Source organism: Lepus europaeus, chromosome 14, assembly GCF_033115175.1.
Source record: "Lepus europaeus isolate LE1 chromosome 14, mLepTim1.pri, whole genome shotgun sequence".
In the NCBI taxonomy this organism is placed as follows: Eukaryota; Metazoa; Chordata; class Mammalia; order Lagomorpha; family Leporidae; genus Lepus; species Lepus europaeus.
Window position 1 is genome coordinate 41,376,491 of NC_084840.1, and position 23,084 is coordinate 41,399,574.

General features: G+C 35.9%; 1 protein-coding gene across 5 annotated transcripts in view; it reads right to left on the reverse strand.

Annotated features, from left to right (window-relative positions):
* MINDY3 (MINDY lysine 48 deubiquitinase 3) overlaps window positions 1–23,084 on the reverse strand; it is a 94,191-nt gene that overhangs the window by 60,614 nt on the left and 10,493 nt on the right. For all 5 annotated transcript variants that reach the window (XR_009867927.1, XM_062210505.1, XM_062210504.1 and 2 more), the window contains exons 2-8: window positions 21,005–21,084; window positions 14,379–14,439; window positions 12,019–12,192; window positions 8,784–8,835; window positions 7,771–7,885; window positions 4,636–4,709; window positions 3,747–3,826 (exon numbers count right to left, since the gene is read on the reverse strand). Coding sequence is in view for 4 of the 5 variants with exons in the window: in XM_062210505.1 (XP_062066489.1) it covers window positions 3,747–3,826; window positions 4,636–4,709; window positions 7,771–7,885; window positions 8,784–8,835; window positions 12,019–12,192; window positions 14,379–14,439; window positions 21,005–21,084 (636 nt within the window). In the remaining variant the exon portion in view is untranslated. The remainder of the gene's footprint in view (window positions 1–3,746; window positions 3,827–4,635; window positions 4,710–7,770; window positions 7,886–8,783; window positions 8,836–12,018; window positions 12,193–14,378; window positions 14,440–21,004; window positions 21,085–23,084) is intronic.

A 23,084-nucleotide genomic window follows, 5' to 3' on the forward strand; every position in this document is an offset into this window, starting at 1 on the left:
AAATCTTGAGTTTTCTCAATTTAAATCTTATACTTCAAAATGCCTCGCTCCTTTCTCAGCACATTATTCCTTTCTGTTTTAGGATTATGCATCTTCCCAAGTTCACTGTACCCTGGATTCCACTTAGTGTCTCCTCTATTAATGGCAGCTTTTCCCTGGTCTACTATTTAGGTGACTGCCAACTCTTAAGACAAAAACCTATGTATACCAATGAACAAATGTTCATTTACGGGGCCAGCACTGTGGTGTAGTAGGTAAAGCTGCCACCTGCAATATCGGTATCCCATATGGGCACTGGTTCAAGTCCTGGCTGCTCCACTTGCGATCCAGCTCTCTGCTGTGAAATGGGAAAGCAGTAGAAGATGGCCCAAGTCCTTGGGCCCCTGCACCCGTGTGGGAGACTGGGAAGAAGCTCCTGGTTTCGGATTGACGCAGCTCCAGCATTGTGGCCAGTTGGGAAGTGAACCAGCAGGTGGCAGACTTTTCTCTATCTCTGCCTGTGGGCAACTCTGCCTTTCAAAGAAATAAATATTTTTTTAAAAAATGCCCTACCTCCCTGTTTCAAATACAACCTGCACTTTCCTCAAAAAGTTCTCGTCCTTATCCCATTTAGTTCTATTAAAATGTTAACTTCTACTTGTCTGATAACTCCAACAGAAATATGAAAAGTTTTCACCTTCTTCTGGATGTCTATGATATTTTATTTCAAATTCTCCATTATACCTTGCATCAGTTATTTCTGTACATGTTCATGTTTCCCTAAACTAGGAGTGTTACGCTTTTCCATGAAAAGTGGGCCTATGTTGCTGTGGATTTGTTCTGAGAGGAGGAGCATGGTGGGGGCAAGAGGCACGGAGTCAGCACACAGACCCCAGGAGTCAGGTGAAAGCGGTCCAGAGGTGAGCAGCCAGCAGACTCGTTTATTTCAGTTGGTACAGCAGCTTAAATAGCCAAGGCAGCCAATCTGGTCAAGAGGTGGTCTATGCCCTAACCAATCACAGCCTATTGCCAGGCAGTTTCCAAAGCCATCCAATCAGCCTGTTGCCAGGCAGGCTCTGCTGCCAGGTGGTTTCCCAGGGAGTTTCCGAACCCATTCCCGAGTAACTGATGCTGGCTTCCAGTGGCCATCTTGGCATGGCCTTTTCATCCCACCATATTTCCCCTTTTTCATTTATTTTTGACCAACGGGAGGCATGATTCTTGGCCATACCATTGTTGACCCCGTTTCCATGTGGTCTCCGAACATGGCTGTGCCTGTCTTAGGTTGTCCCCCAGGGGATCTTACCCGTCGTTGACTAACCAGCCCTCAAAACGGGAGACCACAGGAGTGCTTGCTCAGATAGGGATAGGAATGAGGAACAATGGTAATCAGGAATGGCATGACCACACACAGGCTGTGGGCCATTCGAGTGGCTGACCAGAGCTAGTGGGGTATAAAACAGTAACAGATGTGGCTATGGGCAGTTTCTCAGGGTAGGATGATAGGGTAGGATGATAGGGCAGGTGCGTCTGCTAACAAGGCAGACTCTCAGTCTTGTTCAGCTGGTTCTGGTTGACTGTCAGTTGCAGGCTTGATGTTTCTGGCTGGTACCCAAATGGGCTGTCCCACATTCTCTGGAAAGACGCAAGAATATCCTCGGCACTTGGTTAGCAGAAGGTCTGGTCCCTTCCATTCTCCTGTCGGGGGGGTGGGGGGGTGGTGTCTTTCCACCTAACCATAGGGGCTGGGGGCTGGGATGGAAAGGATCCTCTGTGTTTATAAGCTGGGCTGATCCCTTTGGAATCAAAAGTAAGAAAATTGATAGTGAAAAGGACCTCAGTCAAAGCAAGCAGTTTAACTTGCTGGGCTACTTTGCCAGGCCCTAACTAGTAAATCTTTAATTATAACTTTCTTTTCTATACTATATACTTATGTTATACAACAGGAAATAAGTCTAATAAATGGTGGATGAATGTAAAGATTTTTAAGTCTAGTGATTGAAAACAGACTGAACTTCAAGTCTACACCCCTAATGATTGAGGAGAAAAATACAAGAAATATACTCTATTTCTTTTATTTTGCAAGGTATTAGCCCAAAGTCATTGCTTAGTTGTGATTTTAAAAGTATCTTTAAGAAATATATCCACAGCAGATGATAGCCTGTAAGGGCAATATTCAAGAAGGGCCTAAAAGCCTATGGGAAGCTGGGTGAGGAAAAGCCTAGGAAGAGGAGTATTCTGGTTTGACAGTAGGTAGTGTCTGAGAGAACCTAGAGAATATGTAGAAAGATGGACCATGACAGTAGCAGCAAATGCCACAGTAATACACAAAAGACCAGGTAGAAAGTGTTATACCCTAGCACACGAGAATGAGCAAGGAGGCATGCCAAATGGGATTAGACATTTCAACCAAAGTTCAGCGAGATATTCCTTTCTAATTATCTGAGAATATAAAGATACCTCAGGCTCCAGAAACCACCAGGAGAGAGAAAGGGGGAGCAGTGAAAAGGGGAGACCAAAAATCCTGCCTATTACTCAGAAGCAACTACGATACCACTAACTGGCAGGATTAAATGCTTTCCATTATCAATCAGATTGAGGGTTCAAGAAAGGGATGAGCTCAGCAACAAAACAGAGCAAGAAAATGCGCATAGTTTTTAGTCCATAAATGTCACTAAGTTTTGACATTTACCAGAAATCAGCAAAACTAGGTTCTCACTCTAACCATACCACTAAGTGAATAATATTGCATATGTTACCTAACACAAGGAATAAAGTCAGTTCTTGAATTTCTTATTAAACAAAATGCAGATTTGAATTGAGCTATGATGCTTTTTGATTTCCATTTACTAAATTTTTCCCTTAATTTTATAGCTTTTCATGTTTCTATTATATAGCTTGCATTTGAGAAAAATTAAAATTTACCATCAAGAATTATTTAAATGGGAGTAAAAAGTAGTAACTTATGTTCTTAAGCTTATTTGATCTATCATTTATTTACAGTTTTATCTAATTATCATTTGGAAAAAAACAAAGAATAAATTTGCCTGCGCGCTATGTCTTATATCACACATTCAATAGAAGTTCAATGAATATTAAATGAATGACTTTAGACAGACATATAAACTGAAGGGAATTTAATTTAGTTAACACGTGCCAGCTTCACTTAACTGAATGGATTGGCCAAAATGTGTTTCACATCAATGTCCCTGGCTAGAAAAAGGAAATAACTGAGACCAGAAGGGGAAGTTGTGGTGGAAGGGTTGATAGTTAAAAAGTCTCAGGCAATATTAAATTTCCCAGAATTTTGAAGGAAATTACGCACTTTTAAAAGTAACAGAAGTAAAAGCCACTAAACTCTCAAAGCAATGATTTCAAATAAACAATACCCTAATAATTCTCAATTTTAAGCAAAGAATGCAATACAATTCCTGGATTTATACTATGTTTATATATAGTAAGAGGCCAATTTATTACTTTTTCTAAAGAAGACAGCCCTACAATCTCCATTTTATCCTAGAGAAAATGACAGGCTTGAGAAATTAAGTAACTTGACTGAAGTCATACACTTGGGATTTGAATCCAAGACTGTCTGGCTCCACAAACTACATCTTAGTGTTATGGTATTTTGGAAACTGTACAGAATTCTTCTATTTTAAAGTGCTTATTTCAATATCCAAGAAATATACATCCATTTACTAGATGACTAACAATCAAATATATTCTACTGAAACATTAATCATAAAAGAGATAAAGAATATACTTACTCATTCCTGAGCATTCTCTATCACCATCCCATACATTAGAAACAGCATGTCCCGTCAGTAGGAGGTTAATTAAACTTTGACTATCAATAAAAATTAAAAACCACTTAAAATATGAATAAAAGTAGCTTTCAGATCAACTAATTGTTATGATAAGGATAAAGTAATGATTTTTTTACATTAAATTATGTTTTTTAAAAAACAAAGGGAAAATCTGACATCTTCCAGTGTATGTACAAGTCTTTGGTAAATGTATCACCAAATGTATCATCAGAATGATATCTATTGTTCCATGTATTTGTATAAATTTAACAAGTGTACTCAAGATACTGTATTTAAATAGATTAAGAAACATTACATAGAATACTTTAACATTTCTAAAGCGCCTTTAAAATGTATACATCATTATTAATAATGTTTTGTCTTTGATGTAACATATAGGAGTTTTAACCTTTCAAGCAGAAAGGTCTAAAAAGAAGATCCATATAATACAGAGCATTAATTATCACTCTTTCTTTGATTTTGAAGCTATAAAAAGCTTCAGAAGGGCAGATCCACAAGAAAGGGGGAATTTATTTTCTCGTAAGCAGTACAGTCTTTACAAATAGATAAGGATATACTTATTTATAATTCAAAATGAGTTAATTTCATCTTTCAAAAAACTTTTTAAGTAGAATACTAAGGCAGATGCTAAAATACCTTACCACTGTTATCTTAAAATATTTGCCAACAAATGCAATATACTCAAAAATCTAAATTCAGAAGTTGGCATTTCATACATAAAGCTAAGAGTGCAATACCACTGACAAGCAAAATTATCTGATTCAGTCACTTTTTATCTTAAGTTCCTAAAAACTAAAGCCCACATAAGAAACAGACTTCAGTTAATTACCTGCCATGTCCATATACAGGATCTATTAAAGGTTCACTTGCATCTTCAATTTCATTTTTTATGTTTTCAATACCCTAAAGAAACCAAGAATTCATTAGCTTATTTTAGGAATAAAAATTATGGTAGCTTTTAAAAACTGACCAGTTTATATATAAATTAATTCCCCAAAGAATGTTTTTATTTTTTCTCTCATGAGATCTATATAAAGAACACAAATGGACTGCTTAGTAATAGATCTAATGGCAATTACATGGGTACAACAATAGGAGAAAAGAGCTTAATATAACAGTTAATGTTCAATTAACTTTAGATTCAATTAGACATATGATAGTAATTTAAGAAGCTTGTGGAAAATGAAATTAAAGTTTATTTTGACGCAAAAAATTTTGAAATCTATTCATATAGGGGGCCTCCAAAAATTTCTTGGAAAATGCATACTATGAAAAAACTATGCATTATTTCAAAAGTTTTTGTGTACCAAAATAAACCTACCTTTTAATTTCATTTTTAAATGAGCCTTGTAAAATACATTCATACACAAAAGCTATAGCTGGTATATAAGAAAACAGAAGGTCTGGTTCTGATTGTGATTTCTTACAGTTATTGGCAACATGGAGACCACTACTGTGGCACAGCAAGTTAAGCCGTCACATGCTATGCTGGCATCCCAAATGAGTCCTATCCGTTCCACTTCCAGTCCAGCTCTCTGGTAATGCACCTGGAAAAGCAGTAGCAGATGGCCCAGGTGCTTGTACCCTGCCACTCACATAGGAGACATGGATGGAAATTTGGGCTCCTGGCTTCAGCCTGGACCAGCATGGGCTGTTTGGCCATTGTGGATTGAATCAGCAACTGGAAGATGGATCTCTAGTTTTCTGTCAGTTACTCCAACTCTCCCTTTCAAATAAATAAATCAATCTTTGGGGGAAAAAAGATTGGTAACCCAATATGTACTAACAAAATAAAACATAATTAGGAAAGCAGAAAGCTTCATATTTTTTTAAACCAGTTTCCTGATACCTCTTTATTCACCAAAAGGAATTCAAATCCAAAAAACTCTATAAACACTGAACATGCCTAAGATCTAGATATTTATTTTAACCTCATAGGTGCTGAAAAATGGCAAAGAAAAACTGTCATTTATTGTTGTATTTACCTAACCTCAACCACTGGTTCTTTTTCATATAGAAAACTTTAGCACATCCATCAAGTCCCTATATACATCAAATGGTCCCTTGATTTCAATCAATAAAATTACACACACCTCCTATTTGCCCACCATGCTCTGAACCTAAAAAACAAACACGATAAAAACACTGCCATAATGGAAAATTATTTTTGTCTTTTTAAAAACAATATTGAATAAAATTATTTTTAAAACCCATCTCATATTGTAAGCACATCTCTGAAAAACATTTGATTTGGATGTGGTAAGTCTAGTAGAACATTCAACTAATAGGGCTACTAAACATACAACACTGGCATTTGGGGAAAAAGTGTAGGACATATTAATATATATTAGTATTAGACATATAGAAGCTAAGAGAATGAAATATCAATGAACAAAAAACATGTAAAGACAGAATGAAATTTCTAGAATATAAAGACTTGGAGTGAGAGACAAAACACCATGAGATAACAGGTAAAGAAAACAAAGTGAATCTATCAAAGAAAATAAGCAAAAGAGGGACTGGCGCTGTGGCGTGGTGGGTGAAGCTACTGTCTGCAGTGCCAGCATCCCATATGAGCACCGGTTCAAGTCCTAGCTGCTCCACTTCTGATTCAGCTCTCTGCTATGGCCTGGGAAAGCAGTGGAAGATGACCCAATTCCTTGCAGCCAAGTGGGAGGCCTGGAGGAAGCGGCCAAATGGGGAGGGAGCCAGCAGATGGAAGACCTTCCTCTCTCCCTCCCCCCACCCCTGTATAACTCTTGATTTTCAAATAAATCTAAAACAAACAAAAAAAATCTTAAAAAAAAAAAAAAACTACAAAAAAAAAACTACAAAAAAAAAAAAGAGCAAAAGAAAAAGGAACTTTAGACATTACAGAAAGAAAACTAGCATAGTGGTTTATCAGATAATCCAGGAAACAGAATGGGGATCAAGCATTATGGGGTCAAATTCTAGAAACTGCGAAGATAAGATTTTTTCTAGAACAATATTTTATAATCAGTATATTACTGACGACCACTGTAGTCCAGACAGACAGAAGTGGAAATCTGAAAATGGTTAGGCAGGGGCTGGCATTGTGGAGTAGTTGCTCCATTTCCAGTTTAGCTCCCTACTACTGGCCTGAGAAAAGAAGATTGCTCAGATGTTTGGGCCCCTGCCACCCACGTGGGAGATCTGGAAGCAGCTCCTGGCTTTGGCTTGGCTCAGCCTTGGTCACTGTAGCCATCTGGAGAGTGAACCACTGGATGGAAGATCTGTCTCTCTCTGTAATTCTTACTTTGAAATAAATATATCTTTAAAAAAAATAGAAAAGGCACCTGGCAAGACTCTGCTCTTTGTCTTACAGGAATAGCTTAGTTTACAGTTAAGGAAAGAAACTGGGAGAAAAAAGGAAGTCACAAGAAGAAAGAGAGAGAGAGAGAAAGGAAGAAGGAAGGAAGGATGGAAGGAAGGAAGGGAGAGAGGAAGTTACATAACAAGTGTATAGAGAGGATGAGAGGATAAAGGAAGTTATTTCCCTATTAACAGCATGGCTCTTAAAAATATTTAATTATTTGCAAGGCAGAGACATACATACAGACAGAGATATTCCAGTCACTGGTTCCCTCCCCAAATGCCCACAACAGCCAGGGCTGGGCTGGACCAGAAACTGGACCATCAATCTAGGTCTCCCATGTGGGTGGCAGAAATGTAACTACTTGAGCCATCTCCTGTTGCTTCCCAGGGTGTGCATTAGCAAGAAACTGGAACAAAAAGTAGAGGCAAGACTTGAATCCAGGTACTTAGAGATGGGATGCAGGTATCCCAAATGGTGTCTTAAGCACTAGGCAAAGTGCCTACCCCAACACAAGAATTTTTATTATGAGACTTAGAAACAGCATCAAGTGTAAACTTATTCATCATATCAAGAAAAACAAGTACTAAACTGAACTTAGAGGCAGAAGAAATATCTTCTTAAACAAACCTTTGTCAGTAACACAGAATACAGAAAAAGCAAAACTCCAAATTTGTTTCCCCACATTGAATATTGGTCCAAGACAGCATCTTTTAATTCTGATAAACTCCTGAATGATCTTTTTCTGAGGGGAAAAAATAATTATGTATTAGTATCATCATGAAATTGACTACATTCAAAAATGGGAAAAAATTTAATTGTCTTAGACATTAAAACCTACACAGAACAGATTTTTTTAAATGTCTCAAATTTTCAAATACAAATTTAGCTATTGAGGGCAAAAACTACTGTTGACCACTACCACTACATACATTTTATACCATTAAAACAGAACACCTACTTGACAGGGACTGCTATCATCCCTTATGTGAACTGTCTAGCATCAACAGCTTCTTCAATAATATAGTTATTTCGTTATTTAGAGAATAGAGTAGCCCTCTTCTAAGAAGTTTTTAAGAACAAAAAAATTTTAGTTTTTTAATCTGGAAATTAACAAATATCTAAATGCCAAAGAGAAGGCATATATTTGCAGCTTGTAAAAGAAGTTAATTGCAATATCAAATGAAACCATCTATAATTTTTTATCAACAGTCATTCTTACCTTTTATTTTGTAATAAAGTTTAAATGTTCTAATGAAAATATGGGCACTTTTAAAGAAAATCATGGAAAGCATATTTTGGCAAATAAGAAATAATACTATGATTTATTCCACTAGAAATTCATTCAGAACATAGAAACAAACGTTAAAATGATTTTTTTCATTGTATTAATGAACACACTTTTAATGTTTTTAAAAAGGCATATCTGGACAGTTAATTTAGGATTCAGAACAATTTAAATGTACACGTACAAGTTACTCTTTTTAATTTAAAAGCAAATTAATCCTCAAGCAATGGGTTTAAAATTCATGTTTAAGTAGTGCAGTACTATATAAATCTAAGAACCTTTCCACAGTATGAAGAGACTTAAAATGGCAATGTGTGCACAAGGTAAGTATTTTAAATGTTCCAATGTTACTTACTGAATTAATGCATGAAATCGCTCAAAGCCAAGCTCTTCGACAGCCAAGGCAGCTATACATAAAAGACACTTTTCAGCACTACACATGGCAAATAAATGACACAAGATACACACAGCAGGCTGTAAATACTTTCAAGCAATCAAAACTTTCCCTATTTCCTTACTCCCTTAAAATCATGTTTATTTTCAACTTTAGTATAACACAAACTTATACTTCAACACCGTAGTTACCACGATTATAACTAAAAAATAGATATAATACTGAGAATGTAGAGGGATGATTAAATATCAAACATTTCTTTTCAATTCAGTTATCCTAGGACGATTTATAAAACAGGTGAAATTACAATCAGTGCTTCACATATCAGTGTGTCTCGCACTTTTATTAAATAATCTTTAAATGTATAGATTTAATGAAATCATGATAGCTTATTCTTCCTCCTTTATAATATAAAATCTTTAGAAGTAATGCTTCATTATTTTAAAAAATGTATATAAAAAGGCATAGCACTTTGAAACTACACAGGTTCAACAATAGCTTTAAGTTTGTTTCCTCATTTATTCTTTTAACTGTTGAGAAGTTTTCAGTAACTTAGATGGTTTACTAATACAGTACAAACAAATTCACAAAAATCAAAGGAAGCATTTTAATCAAAGGCAATGTTTACTGGTACCTTTATTGGGCCAGGCCTTTTTTCTGTTTTACAGGTCTGACTCCTTTTAATCCTCATTAAACCTTTTTATCTCCATTTTACAGAAGAACTTGAGGCACAGAGAAGAATCCTCTCAAGGGCACACAGCAAGAAACAAAGACCTGAGATTTGAACCCAGGTATTCTTGGCTCCAGGAAGATAAAGTCTTAAAGATAACCTCAAAATACTTTAACACCATGAACAATTTCACATATATTTTATACTTAGTACTCCCAAATATAAATTCTCACCAGTGAGTTAAGAAAGCTGATTATGAATTCAAAGTTGTATTTACAATTAAAAATGTACATAATATTAGGTTTTCAAAGCCTAATTTTAATTTTCAAACCGCTTCTAAAAATCTTTCAAAAATTTTTTGGTTTATGTGGGAAACAAACTGAAATTGAACCTGAGTACTCACTACTGCGAACAACTGTGCATTACCAACAAGCCAAAACTATACACACCACACAAGCCAATGAAATTAATGTTTGTACAGAACATAATGTAATGAGAGGGGAAAACACTTCACACATAAATTTCAGGATAAAATAAAAACCAACTGTGCTAACTGTTCTGCAGTGCTTGATTATTCCAATAATTTTACACTAAGTATACTATAAAAGTAGACATAAAGATACTAATTTAGAGAAGAGAGGCAAGCAAAATAAAAAGCTTAGCAGGCAGGAATGATGGAAATAAAACACAAGAAATAGAACACAACTGGGAATAAAAAAAAAAGAGGAAGTAAAAACAGATTGTTACATGGAATAAGAATTTTAAGTTCAGTTTGTCAATATCTAAGGTAAATTCTCAAATTTTCCAGTAATAAAAATTCTTCAAATGTATATTTAAAACAGACAATATATGGTTTTATTTCATGTAAATTTTTAAAATAAGGCACAAAGTAAACTGGAAAATTATTAAACCATAATTTTTAGAGGGGAATTCAAGATATATGCCCATCTGAATTAGTTATTTAAGTTAAAACATAACACATTCAAAGACTATTTAACCTAGGACAATCTAACCTATCACTAGAGAAATGCACCAGCATATTCCATAGAAAGCACACCATTTACCATGACGTTACTAATGATAAAATATAAAAAACTCATTAGATTTCCAAATACTAATAGGTTGTCTTTAAGCACATATTCTTGAAAAGACCTTTTAAACAAACTATTATCTCAAAATTTTAATATTGTAAATGGAACTATTAAACATGTTTACATGTAACCAGGAAAACCTGGAAAGTATTTTTAAAGCAAATTTAAATGACATTTTTGATTATCATCCTTGTAAATATTTTCCATTGGTTGTCTTTGTCATTATCCATTCTGGAAAAATGTTATATTCTTTGTGAAAGGCTATGTTTAAAAGACATGAAACGGAAACATATTATTTGTTTAAATTTTTAAAATTATTCCTTGCAAAAGTACTACTATTAGAATTCGCCACACTGCAGGCATTTTAATTTGCAAAGGTAAAGAAGAGAAGACACTGACAAAACAGGGACATTTCAGCCCAAGCAGGCAAAAGCGCTTTATAGATAATCTTATATGGAAAGCAAGGTGTTTATCACAGTGATAGAAAATTCACTTTTATAAATCAGGTGTTTAATCTCTTTGAAAACAAAGAAAAACTCACTTATTTAATGTAAGTACTTGGGACTACCAATTATCAAAAATCACCTACTAGCAATATTATTCCTGAAAAGTGAACCAAAAAGAGCAATTCTTTTTTCTAGCTTTCGTTCCACCAGAATTCTCCATTTCAATGTTCACTTTATCAGATTTTTAGGTCAACTACATCAGATTTTCAAAAGTTAAAGACCACAGAATAAATGGGTATAATTTTTATGAGTAATGACAGTAGCTGCTATTTAAGGAGAAAAATCTTCAGTAACGATATGAAAAACTTAAGGCCTAATTAAAACTCCCTTAAAATAGTCCATACATACAACAATGTCCAAAAAAATTCAAGGAGACAAACTGCATGCAATAGACAAAATGATATCCATCATTTCTCTTAAGAAGCAACTACAGATATTTAAGAAAATTTCTGAAGCCAAAAAATCCCTACCTTTCTAACAATGCATCTGAAACTATGATTCACAGACATACAAAGGTAATTCAAGAAGTTCATGGAAAAAAGAGATTGAAGAAAGTTTATTTTGGTGCACAAAATTTTTAAAATTCATGCATGGCTTTTTCAAAGTACACATTTTCCGTGCACTTTTTGAAGACCACTTGTATGTTCTTTAAACTTCCTATATTAGAGTTCTAAAGCTCAAAAGAAATTGTTAGCAGGGAGAAGTTCACTGTAACTTTTAAAAAAGCTTATTTTGGGAGATGGATTTTTTTTTTTTACAAAATTATATCTTCTAGTAAATAAAATAACTGAAAAAATATCAAAGTTCATAAATTATGTTTAAGCTAGAAAAATGATTTTGCAAAAATTAAAATATTTTCTTCAAAATTTTCCAGTTTTATTAAGATAAAGGTAGAAGAAATTATTTCAGGAAATCAAAATGTATCTTACAAGAATGTTCCACTTGGCAACTAGACTCTGCAAGACTCCCAGAAATACCAGCAGTTTCTTCGGTTGTCTTTCCTCTTAACCATGAAACCAAGCAGTATGATCCAGAGTTGTCACAACAAGCACTTTCTAAAATATCACATAAGGTATGACAAAGGAGTTCCTTTCGTTCTTCCTCTAAAAGTAACAAAAGTATAAATTATAATGGTTTTATCTGGAAAACAAAAACCTGTCCTAAAACAATATTAAGCATATATTAATTTAATTATGAACATCAAGCACTTTAAGATGTGGAAAAATCCATAAACAGATTTTAATTATATTTTAGAAAAACAATGGCTGCAGGGTCAAAATCTCTATTTAAATACTGCCACCAGTTACAAAAAAAATCTTGAAAAAGGCACAATTAAACATTATGAAAAGAATATTCTGCTAGAAATAATTGATACTGATCCTCCCTTTTGTAAGCTGCAAATGTAGCATGTGAGCTGAGGTTTCCTTTACAGCAGAACCAACTACAAAGTAAAGACCTGCTGAGACTTCTATTTCTTTCTCCACTGTGAATTAGTCTAAAGCCTTTGACTGTCCTGTTCCTCAGGGATAGGAACAATGAGAACATCATCAGCACATACAGTACCACAATCTATTACACCAGCAGGGGCAATCATGGTTACGCTACTTATTCAGTTTTGAGGATATATAAACAATTAGAAATTTTAAAGAAAACACAAATGCTCATTTTTTTCTTCCCCCTGAATTTTAGCCACTCTCTCCTCTTCAAACTGTGTTACTCTTCAGAACTAGTACCACTTTCTGAAGCTTTCACATCAAGGGGCTAAGATGTGCACATGTTCTATATAAAATGTTATGATACAAGGTTTTTCTCATTCCTAATGGAATATAAGTTCTTTAAAGGCAAGAACTTACGTAAATAATAAAAGTCATGTACGGGGGGTGGGGTGGGGTGGGGTGGAGAGCCGGATAAAAAGGCAAGATATATCATTAATTAAATCAAAGAATTTACAGCATTTATGACAATGCCTTACAATTTTAAATCAAATTTGATGTATTTCTGTATAAGAAACATTATAAAGCTTGTTGATAAAAAGTTCATGTCAATCACAGTATCTCTTAAATAATTTCATTTCAACTACTAATTACTAAAAAAAAGTGACACCTTAATTTCAAAACCATTAGCACATGCAATCACCATGGCTTAGAATGGAAGCTATTATGTATGTCCTTATATACAAAACTGGGTTTGTAATCTATCGTACATTCTTCCAGAAGTTATTGAAAGGCTCATATGAAATTGTGTAAGTGAAGTAAAGATTTTTGTAAACTGTCAAGTGGAATGTAAATGTTTGTTATTATCAAGTAGTGCCATATCTCTGACTTAGTCATGTTACAGATACTATGACAATTTCATTTCCCGTTTAATTTAGAATTATTTGCATTATAAAAAGTATTATTCTAAAAGAGGCAGGAATAAAATGAATTCTGAGCTTTTGCTAGGAGCAAATAAGATAACAAAGTAACATAAATTTGCTATTCTTGATGGTATGCTATCATTTAAGTTTTGAGAAATACACCATGTTTTCCCAAGAAGCCAAAGGCTTTTCCCTCACTTACACATATTATCCTGTCTTATATCTCTCAGCTAGGAAATCTTTAAAATCTAGAGTCATTGCTTATGAAACTTCCTGAAACACTTTAAAAATAAGCCTCAGGAAAAAAAAATCTGCATTGATCACTTAATGGTTAAGACACCTGTGTCACACATAAGAGTGCTCGATACCAGCCCCTGACTCCAGCTACCTACTAACGCGAACCCTGGGAGGCAATGGTAATGGCTCAAAGAACTGAGTTTTTGCCACCCATGTGGAAGACCTGAATTGAGTTCTGAACTCCCTGCCTTGTCCCCTTCATTAGGGCCATTGTGGGCATTCCAGCAGTAGGAGCTCTGTGTCTTCCCCCTTTCAAATAAATTACAGAATGGAGTAAATGTTTACTCATTTATTTATTTAATTTATTTAAAAGGCAGAGAGACACACACAGAGAGATCTCCCATCATCTGATTTGCTCTGCAAATGCCTGCAGCAGCTGGCAACAGCCAGGACTAGGCCAGGTCAAAGCTAGGAGCTGGGAACTCAATCTACATCTCCAGTGTAGATGACAAAAACCTAACTAATTGCACCATCACCTGCTGCTACAGGGTGCACATTAGGAAGCTGGAAACTGGGGCGAAGCTATGACTCTAATATGGGTTATAGGCATCCAAATTGGTTTCTTAGCTGCTATGCCAAATACCTGCCCCACAGGGTGCAGGGTGGAGTAGAAGTTTTAAAAGATAGCTATCATACCTGGACAATCCCTCCAAGAAGACTTTTCAGAAGAAAACAGGAGCTTCTTCAAGAGAAATGCCTTTATAGAATTAAAGCAATGATATTAGTAGAATGCATTATAAACATTTTATCCTTTTTTATTTTAAAATGGGAAAAATTAATTTATACTTTCTTATCCTTTGAACAGTCTATAAAAATTTCAAATGGTTATCCTTCATATTCAATAGTAACTATACAGTTTTTATTTAGCATATAGTACCATAAACTTGATTCTAGATCTATAAATTCTTCCACAACACATTTTCTGACAAGAACTGATGCAAATAATAGATAAGTAACTAGAAATTACAGAAACTTACTGCTCCATGCACAAGGTGAAGGCCACATAAAAGAGGAACAAATCTATACTTCTCTTAGATTCCTTGCAGTTCAAGAAATCTAGACACAAAAGTGGTTCTGTTCCATTGGCTCTGGTCTATGATTCAAGAATACTACTGGTAGAGTACCTAACTTTCTGATTTAACTAAAAAAATATAAGCTTCAAAAGAAGGGGCCGACACTGTGGTACAGCAGGTAAAGCTGATGCCTGCAGTGCCAGCATTCCATATGGGCACCAGTCCTGGCTGCTCCACTTCTGATCCAGCTCTCTGCTGTGGCCTGGGAAAGCAGAAGATGGTCTGAGTCCTTGGGCCCCTGCACCCGCGTGGAAGACCTGGAAGAAGCTCCTGGGTTCGGATTGGCACAGCTCTGGCCCTTGCGGCCATTTGGGGAGTGAACCAGTGGATGAAAGACTTTCTCTCTCTGCCTCTGCCTTTGAAATTAAAAAAACAAAAAATTCAAAAGAAAAGAACAAACAGATTTCTAATTTTTCCCTTAAGCCTGTCAATTATTCTGAATTATTCTGTGTTTGTTATCTGACAGTGTCAGTTCAGGGTAGTATATTTGTTTCTTTCTCAAAGTGTAATTGCAGGGAATTTGCATTTTAGACTCCCGATTTAAAATGCAGATTCTTAAGTGCCACTTTTAGAACCTGAACCTCTAAAGGACAGATCCAAGAAAAGCAGGTTTCTATGCTAACACTTACATGTGTTTGAAAGCATAATGTACAAATTAAATGGACTGCTTTTAGTCAAATCTTGGTTTGAATCCTCGTTGTACTGCTTTACTAACTAAAAATAATACAAGCTTTAAAATGTTGTAGTAAGGATTATATGAAAAAAATTTAATATACTCAGTGCAGTACCTGGCACCTAATAAGCAGTCAATTCAAAGTATTTTAGCAAAATTAATATTCTATAGTATTTATTTTCATAGAAGTAAAAGCTACAAAAATATAATCAAGTGCTTCTGATTTTTTTTTTTAAAGATTTATTTGAAAGTCAGAGTTACACAGAGAGAGGAGAGGCAGAGAGAGAGAGAGAGAGAGAGAGAGAGAGAGAGAGAGAGGTCTTCCATCTGCTGGTTCACTCCCCAATTGGCAACAATGGCCAGAGCTGCCCCAGTTCGAAGCCAGGAACTTCCTCCGGGTCTCCCACATGAGTGTAGGAGCAAAAGAACTTGGACCTTGGGCCATCTTCTACTGCTTTCCCAGGCCATAGCAGAGAACTGGATCAGAGGTGGAGCAGCAGGGTCTCTAACTGACATCCATATGGGATGCAGGCGCTTCAGGCCAGGGCATTAACCTGCTGTGAAACAGTGCCGGCCCCTGATTTTCCCTTTTTTCTTTTTTTAATTTTTATTTTATTTGACAGAGTTAGGCAATGAGAGACAGAGAGAAAAGAGAAAGGTCTTCCTTCCATTGGTTCACCCCCCAAATGGCCGCCACGGCCGGCGCTGCGCCGATCCAAAGCCAGGAGCCAAGTGCTTCTTCCTGGTCTCCCATGTGGGTGCAGAGGCCCAGGGACCCAGGCCATCCTCTACTGCCTTCCTGGGCCACAGCAGAGAGCTGGACTGGAAGAGGAGCAACCAGGACTAGAACCTGGCACCGATATGGGATGCTGGCGCCGCAGGCGGAGGATTAACCAAGTGAGCCCCCTGATTTTCCCTTCTAATAACAACCACCCTTAGATGGAGTAGTACAATGACATTACAAAATTTTGGAATGAGAAGATACTCATTATTTCACCAATAATACAATCACCATAATCATTTTGATATAGTACCTCCTTTTACATACTTGTTTTTAATTTTATTACAGATTAGATGTACATGGGTATATAATGTCTTCAATTTTTTGATAAAATTCATAACTATCATTGTTAATCACAACTTGTCTATCAAGCTGTTTACCAAAATTAAATTTTTTATTTCATATTGAATTACTGTACATTACATCATTTGGAATTTCTTTTTGCTACCATAAATGTATGAGCTTCTTGAATACAAGTTTTGCCATTTTAAACATTTTAGAAAACATTCACAGAAATATTACAAAGAATCCTCACTATTATGGTTCTAATTATAAAATTACTTCCATAAATCAAAACACAAATGTGTACCACACAGTACTATTTGAGCCTGTCAGCATCATTTCATTCTTACATGCACTAGCAATAATTTTAAAGATTAAAAAAATAGTACCTAGGTATGGTTTTATTTTCACTTTCTAATATTTCTAGTGAGATTGAACACCTTGATTCTTTTCTTGTTCAGCATCCTACCTGTTACAATGCATATTTATGTGCATTTCACCACTGAGGTCTTAGTACATTTTGTACATGTTCTTTGTGTAAGACAGATATATTCCTTTATTGCTAATATCCACAGCAAGTATTTTTTTGAGCCTGGAACCACCCATATTCAATTTTTTCTATGGTTAAATACTATCCCAAGAATATATTTGATCCATGATAGAAGATGACCTAACTCAGTTTTTCCCATCAAACTGCTAATCAGTCATATTGGTTGCATTTAGGAAACATTTTATTTCATCACTGATCTTAGTTCCTGCTTTATCACAGTATGTGATAAATTTTGGGTACATTGTTATATCTAATAAGGTCTATAACTGTATTATCTATTCAGTTGTTTAGCATTCTTCTAGCAATGGTATCATGTTATAATTTTATCATTTAATGAATTAATATCCATATTAGTTCATTTCTCTCATTACTCTGAATGATTTAATTTTGACTTTATAAACAAAATTCTTTCATTGAGAAGGTTTCTATGCCCCTTAAACCAAATGACTACATCAAAGTTACAAAAATTCAGGTTCAGGATTTTGAACATTATAATTAGCCCTTGTTACACTGTATATCACTTGAAAACATAACTAACAATTTTGAAATACACTGAACTTTAAGGTCATATGGTATACTAGACATTTAACTACATTCACAGACTTTGAATAATAAGGTACTACTACTAACCAGGTACTATATTTATATAATCTAATTTATATGTGCACAGGACAAATAATCTTCAAATTCAGATAAGATTCCTACTGGAAACCAAGATTTGCCTCAATTACTTATTATGACAGCTATAATTAGTCATTTATAGTTAAATTCCATCCTCTGTATTCCCTATCTTGGACATATGAATTCTTATTCACTTTAAAAATAATTTTATTAATAAAAAGGTCAGGTTTACTACTTGAAGAAATAAAATACTAAAAACAATACAATTAAAAAATACAAAATAGTAAGAAGATTATAATCTATAAAGATTACTGGAATTAACCAAAAATATATTTTTTCCTTTAGACAAATACATTCTTTTTTTTTTTTTTTGACAGGCAGAGTGGACAGTGAGAGAGAGACAGAGAGAAAGGTCTCCCTTTGCCGTTGGTTCACCCTCCAATGGCCACCGCGGTAGGCGCGCTGCAGCCGGCGCACCGTGCTGATCCGATGGCAGGAGCCAGGTGCTTCTCCTGGTCTCCCATGGGGTACAGGGCCCAAGGACTTGGGCCATCCTCCACTGCACTCCCTGGCCACAGCAGAGAGCTGGCCTGGAAGAGGGGCAACCGGGACAGGATCGGTGCCCCGACCGGGACTAGAACCCGGTGTGCCGGCGCCGCAAGGCGGAGGATTAGCCTAGTGAGCCGCGGCACCGGCCGACAAATACATTCTTAATTTAATAATGTAAGTCCATGAAGTATTAAGTTCTAGAGACAAATTTACTGTGACAGATCAGGAATGCATTCTTTATGCCTAATGAATAATAAATATCACATAATGTTTAAAACTTAATAAATTTCAGTTTCCTTTATAACAGATCTGAAGTTATATTGCTATTCAGAGACATTGTAAATAAGACAGTAAGCTGAAAATCCTTGACTAATGATATAGCAGTTTATTACCATGGGACTCCAAATCCCATTAAGCTGGATGGTAATAATGCCATCTTACATGTTAAGGTGATCATATTAAGTGTTAAATTGATCATATATACAGGTTTATGTGTTAAATGGATCATATAAATAAAACCAAGTATCTGGTAATAACAATTCATAGAATTACAAAAGAGAGAATGTTCCAACATGGGAAGCAGCCCACACAGCAGACTCATAGAATGGCAATTGTTATAAATAGCACTCTGGCCTCAGAATCCCCCTTTAAGGCATTCTGGTCTGGCTGAAAAGCCCATGAGAACATTTCAGGCATGGAAAGCCAAGATGTTGTGGCAAAAAAAAATGTCCTACATGAAGGATCTTGGTGAGACCGCAGTAGAAAGAAGAGGCCATCCCCATGACAGTCTCACAGGCATGGAAAGCCAGGACACTGTGGCAAAAACAACCTGAATGAAAGATCTCGGTGAACAAGACCCCAGCAGAAAGAATGGGCCATCAAAGAAGGAGGCACCTTTCTCTGAAGGGAGGAAGGAACCTCCACTGTGATATGGCCTTGACTAAAGTTCAGAGTTGGTGAACTCAAGGGGCTTCCATAGCCTCAATAGCTCATGGCAAGAGCCTCGGGTGATTACTGACATCATAAATAAGTGTTAACTGTTAAATCAACAACGGGAGTCACTGTGCACATGCTCCCCACGTAGGATCTCTGTCCTTAATGTGTTTTACTATGAGAGTTTACGATAACACTACTAGTCGAACAGTACTCTTTATCTTGTGCAGGTGCAATCTGTTAAAATCTTTGCTTAGTATATACTAAGTTGATCTTCTGTATATAAAGATAATTGAAAATGAAACCTGATGAAGAGTGGGATGGGAGAGGGAGTGGGAGATGGGAGGGCTGTGGGGTGGGGGAAGCCACAACAATGCAAAAGTTGCACTTTGTAAATTCACATTTATTAAATAAAAAAAAAATAGCTACACTATTTCTATAATGCCCGTCAAAGCATAAACCAAGAGAAAGGATATGAATATGTCAGTGGGAGACTGGTGATTCAGCATGAGGTATCCTCATTCTAGGAAGAGTAGTGCCATATTCGTGTGTGAAGAACAACTAACTACTGTGTGTAATGCCAAGTGATTTATGTAGCTAATGTATTAGAAAAATGTTCTAGATAGGAATTTACAGTGATTAGGGGTTGCAATGTGAGAAGGTAGAGAATGTGATTCAGATGGGACCTGTGCTGTCCCCTTCCCCATCGATTTGTCACCTCACTTGTGATTTATCTGGAGGATTCAGGCAATGAGAGTTTCCCAGACAAAATAAAAAGAACAGCCTGAAAGAAGGGGCCAACAAAGAAGGGATGTACTTTTCTCTGAAGGGAGAAAAGAACTTCGACTTTGCTTATGGCCTCCTCTAAATACTGACAGATTATGGATTCAAAAAGCTTCCATAGCCTTGGCAGTTCATGTCAAGAGCCTCAAGTGATCAATTACATATACATAAGAATGTTAACTGTTAAATTAACAATAGGAGTCACTGTGCACTTACTCCCCATCCAGGATGTCTGTCCTCATTGAGTTGTACTATGTAAAACTTGTTCTCAGTTTTTATATTGTGTGTGTGTGCACGCGCAAACTGTTGAACTCTTTACTTAGTATAGAGTTGGTCTTCTGTGTATAAAGTTAATTGAAAACGAACCTTAATGGAGAATGGGACCAGGAATGGGAGAGGGAGGAGGATGGGTGGGGGGAGGGTGGGTATGGTGGGAGGAATCTCTATATCCTTAAATACAAATTGTACTTATCAAATTTGTACTCATTAAATAAAAGGTTTCTTGGGAAAAAAATATATAGCAGTTAATAGCAAATCAGCCTTTCAAGTTCAAAAAATGTAAAACATCAAGAGTCAAAATCAAAGACATTTAGATAAACCTATAGTTTGCACTATATTATATATATATTATATATATTAACGCATCTTCAACTTTTTAGAAAAATCACTTTGATAGAACAAATGAAAATACTGTAACCACTATAATTATACTTAGAGTATAAATTATTACTCAGCAAGATCTTCACTGTAGAATAGATCAGTACTTTAATTTTTAGAAAGTCAGGAAAAAGCCATATTTTTCTTAAAAATGATGACACTCAACAGGCTATTAACGTGTAGTAAATCCATTTTCATTTTTGTTATGCATATTTATAGAAACTTACATGAGCAAAAGTTAGAGTTATCTGGTCATGGCTTATGATTATATAGGGCACAGATAATAGAAAACAAAAAGCTAAAGTATGAAATAATTGAACATGTCCTTCTAAGAAATTGGTAAAGTAGTGTTTTTTTTACCTGAACAGGTGCAATAACAGCACAGGGGCCACCTTCAAACTGTTCTAATGCAGATCCCTCTGATTCACTAAACACAAATCCTAAAAATGAAAGTATCAAAGATTAAAAATTCAAGTAGCAGCTAAAATAGTTTTCATATACTTTGAGAAAGATCACTTATAATATATTATCTGCAAGTCATCAGAAACAGTGGTTAACAATTGGAGGTCATAAAGGAATCTTGAGAACAGCCAAGGAACCTATGCTCCCATTCCCAAATGGACGTAACTGCATGTGTACACACACGTACAATTTTATACCCAGCATCCCCTCTAGGGAGACAAAGTGTAGACCTGAGTAAAAGAACACTCAATAATTTTACTTGTTCTCAGGAAAACTTATCTACTGAATTCAAACAAAATTTTTACTATTCTTTCCATACAGTATCTTCTGATCATTTCAGTCTTTCAGTCACATTCTACAAAGTGTAAATGGCACCCTAGTTAGTCAATGTGCTCACACTGGCTCTATCTTATTTTAAATATTATCTAACCACCACTGACTGAACAGCTAGTAAAAGCTCTTCAGAGGACCTCAGCCAGAAATCAAGAGAATCCAGTCACTATCTGAATGACCTACGAAAGATCATTTTCCCTAGGCCTCACTGTTCTTATCCTGAAAATAATCACTTCCAATTCCACCATGCTAAGAATCCATTTATTAGTAGTTACAATTCAGTAATCAGCTACTAACTATTTAATGAACACCAAATATGATAATAATCATCTAGGATATATACATGAAAGTGACAATTCTGGTCTGGTGGAGTGAACCATAATTACCAAAATAAACCAATAAATTTCTGTCCTATTAGAAGAATGAAGAGAGTGCTATGGATCCAGAAAGGAATGACTTGCTCTGCCTGAGTCAAGTTGTAACACATGACTTCAAGGCTGACCAGAGGTACGTGTGGGCAACTGAAATTCAGGGAAAGAAAATATCTTTTCATTAAAGATTTCCTAAGAGCAGGGAAAGTTTGTGAATTACAAGGAAATTTAACATAAATACAGGTAGTATGTAGAAGGAATACAGGAAGTATGTAGATGGAGAAGGAGGTAAAGGGAGGAGCGGAAGGCAACAACAGGTTAATACTGCAAAGGAGCAAACCATGAACCAACTAGGAAAGGTCTTTTAGTCAAGTATCGTAAGATCATACTGGTTTTTCTAAAGGACAAAAATGGGTGAAAAGCTGGTTCAATAGCCCTAATAAAAGCAACATTAGTATATAGAGAAACTGGATTAAAATATTTCTGTGGTAAATCTAAGATTTGATAAGTATATGTAAGTAGGGCAAAGTCTCCATACAAGAAATTAGAGCTGCCTCTGAAATATCTAGATTGAAACACTAGGTGATAAGTAACTGAGATAAGAAATACTGGAAAGGATTTCATTCCATACCATCCTCTTTCTTTTCCTTCCATCTCTCTCTTTCAAACAGCATTTTAAACATGTATCTAACATACCTAGAGAAAAAAAAAATATTTTTTGGACAGGCAGAGTGGACAGTGAGAGAGAGAGAGAGAGAGAGAGACAGAGAGAAAGGTCTTCCTTTTCCATTGGTTCACCCCCCAATGGCCGCTGCAGCCGGCACACCCCGCTGATCCAAAGCCAGGAGTTAGGTGCTTCTCCTGGTCTTCCATGTGGGTGCAGGGCCCAAGCACTTGGGCCATCCTCCACTGCACTCCTAGACCACAGCAGAGAGCAGGACTGGAAGAGGAGCAACCGGGACAGAATCCGGCACCCCAACTGGGACTAGAACCCGGTGTGCCTGCACTGCAGGTGGAGGATTAGCCTATTGAGCCGTGGCACCGACTAAAAAAATTTTTTTAAAACTCCAACAAAAATTCCAATCACATGCCATCCTTTTCCTCTCAAAGCTCACCTAGTCATCTCTATGCACTGTCTCCATTTTCTTAACTCAGAATTTACTCAACCCGCAATAATCTAATTTTCAGCCTGTGACTCTACTACTCACTTTCACTCAAGTTCACCAATGACCAGTGCAGGCTATTCCTCAAGTCTTACCTTATTTAATCACTTA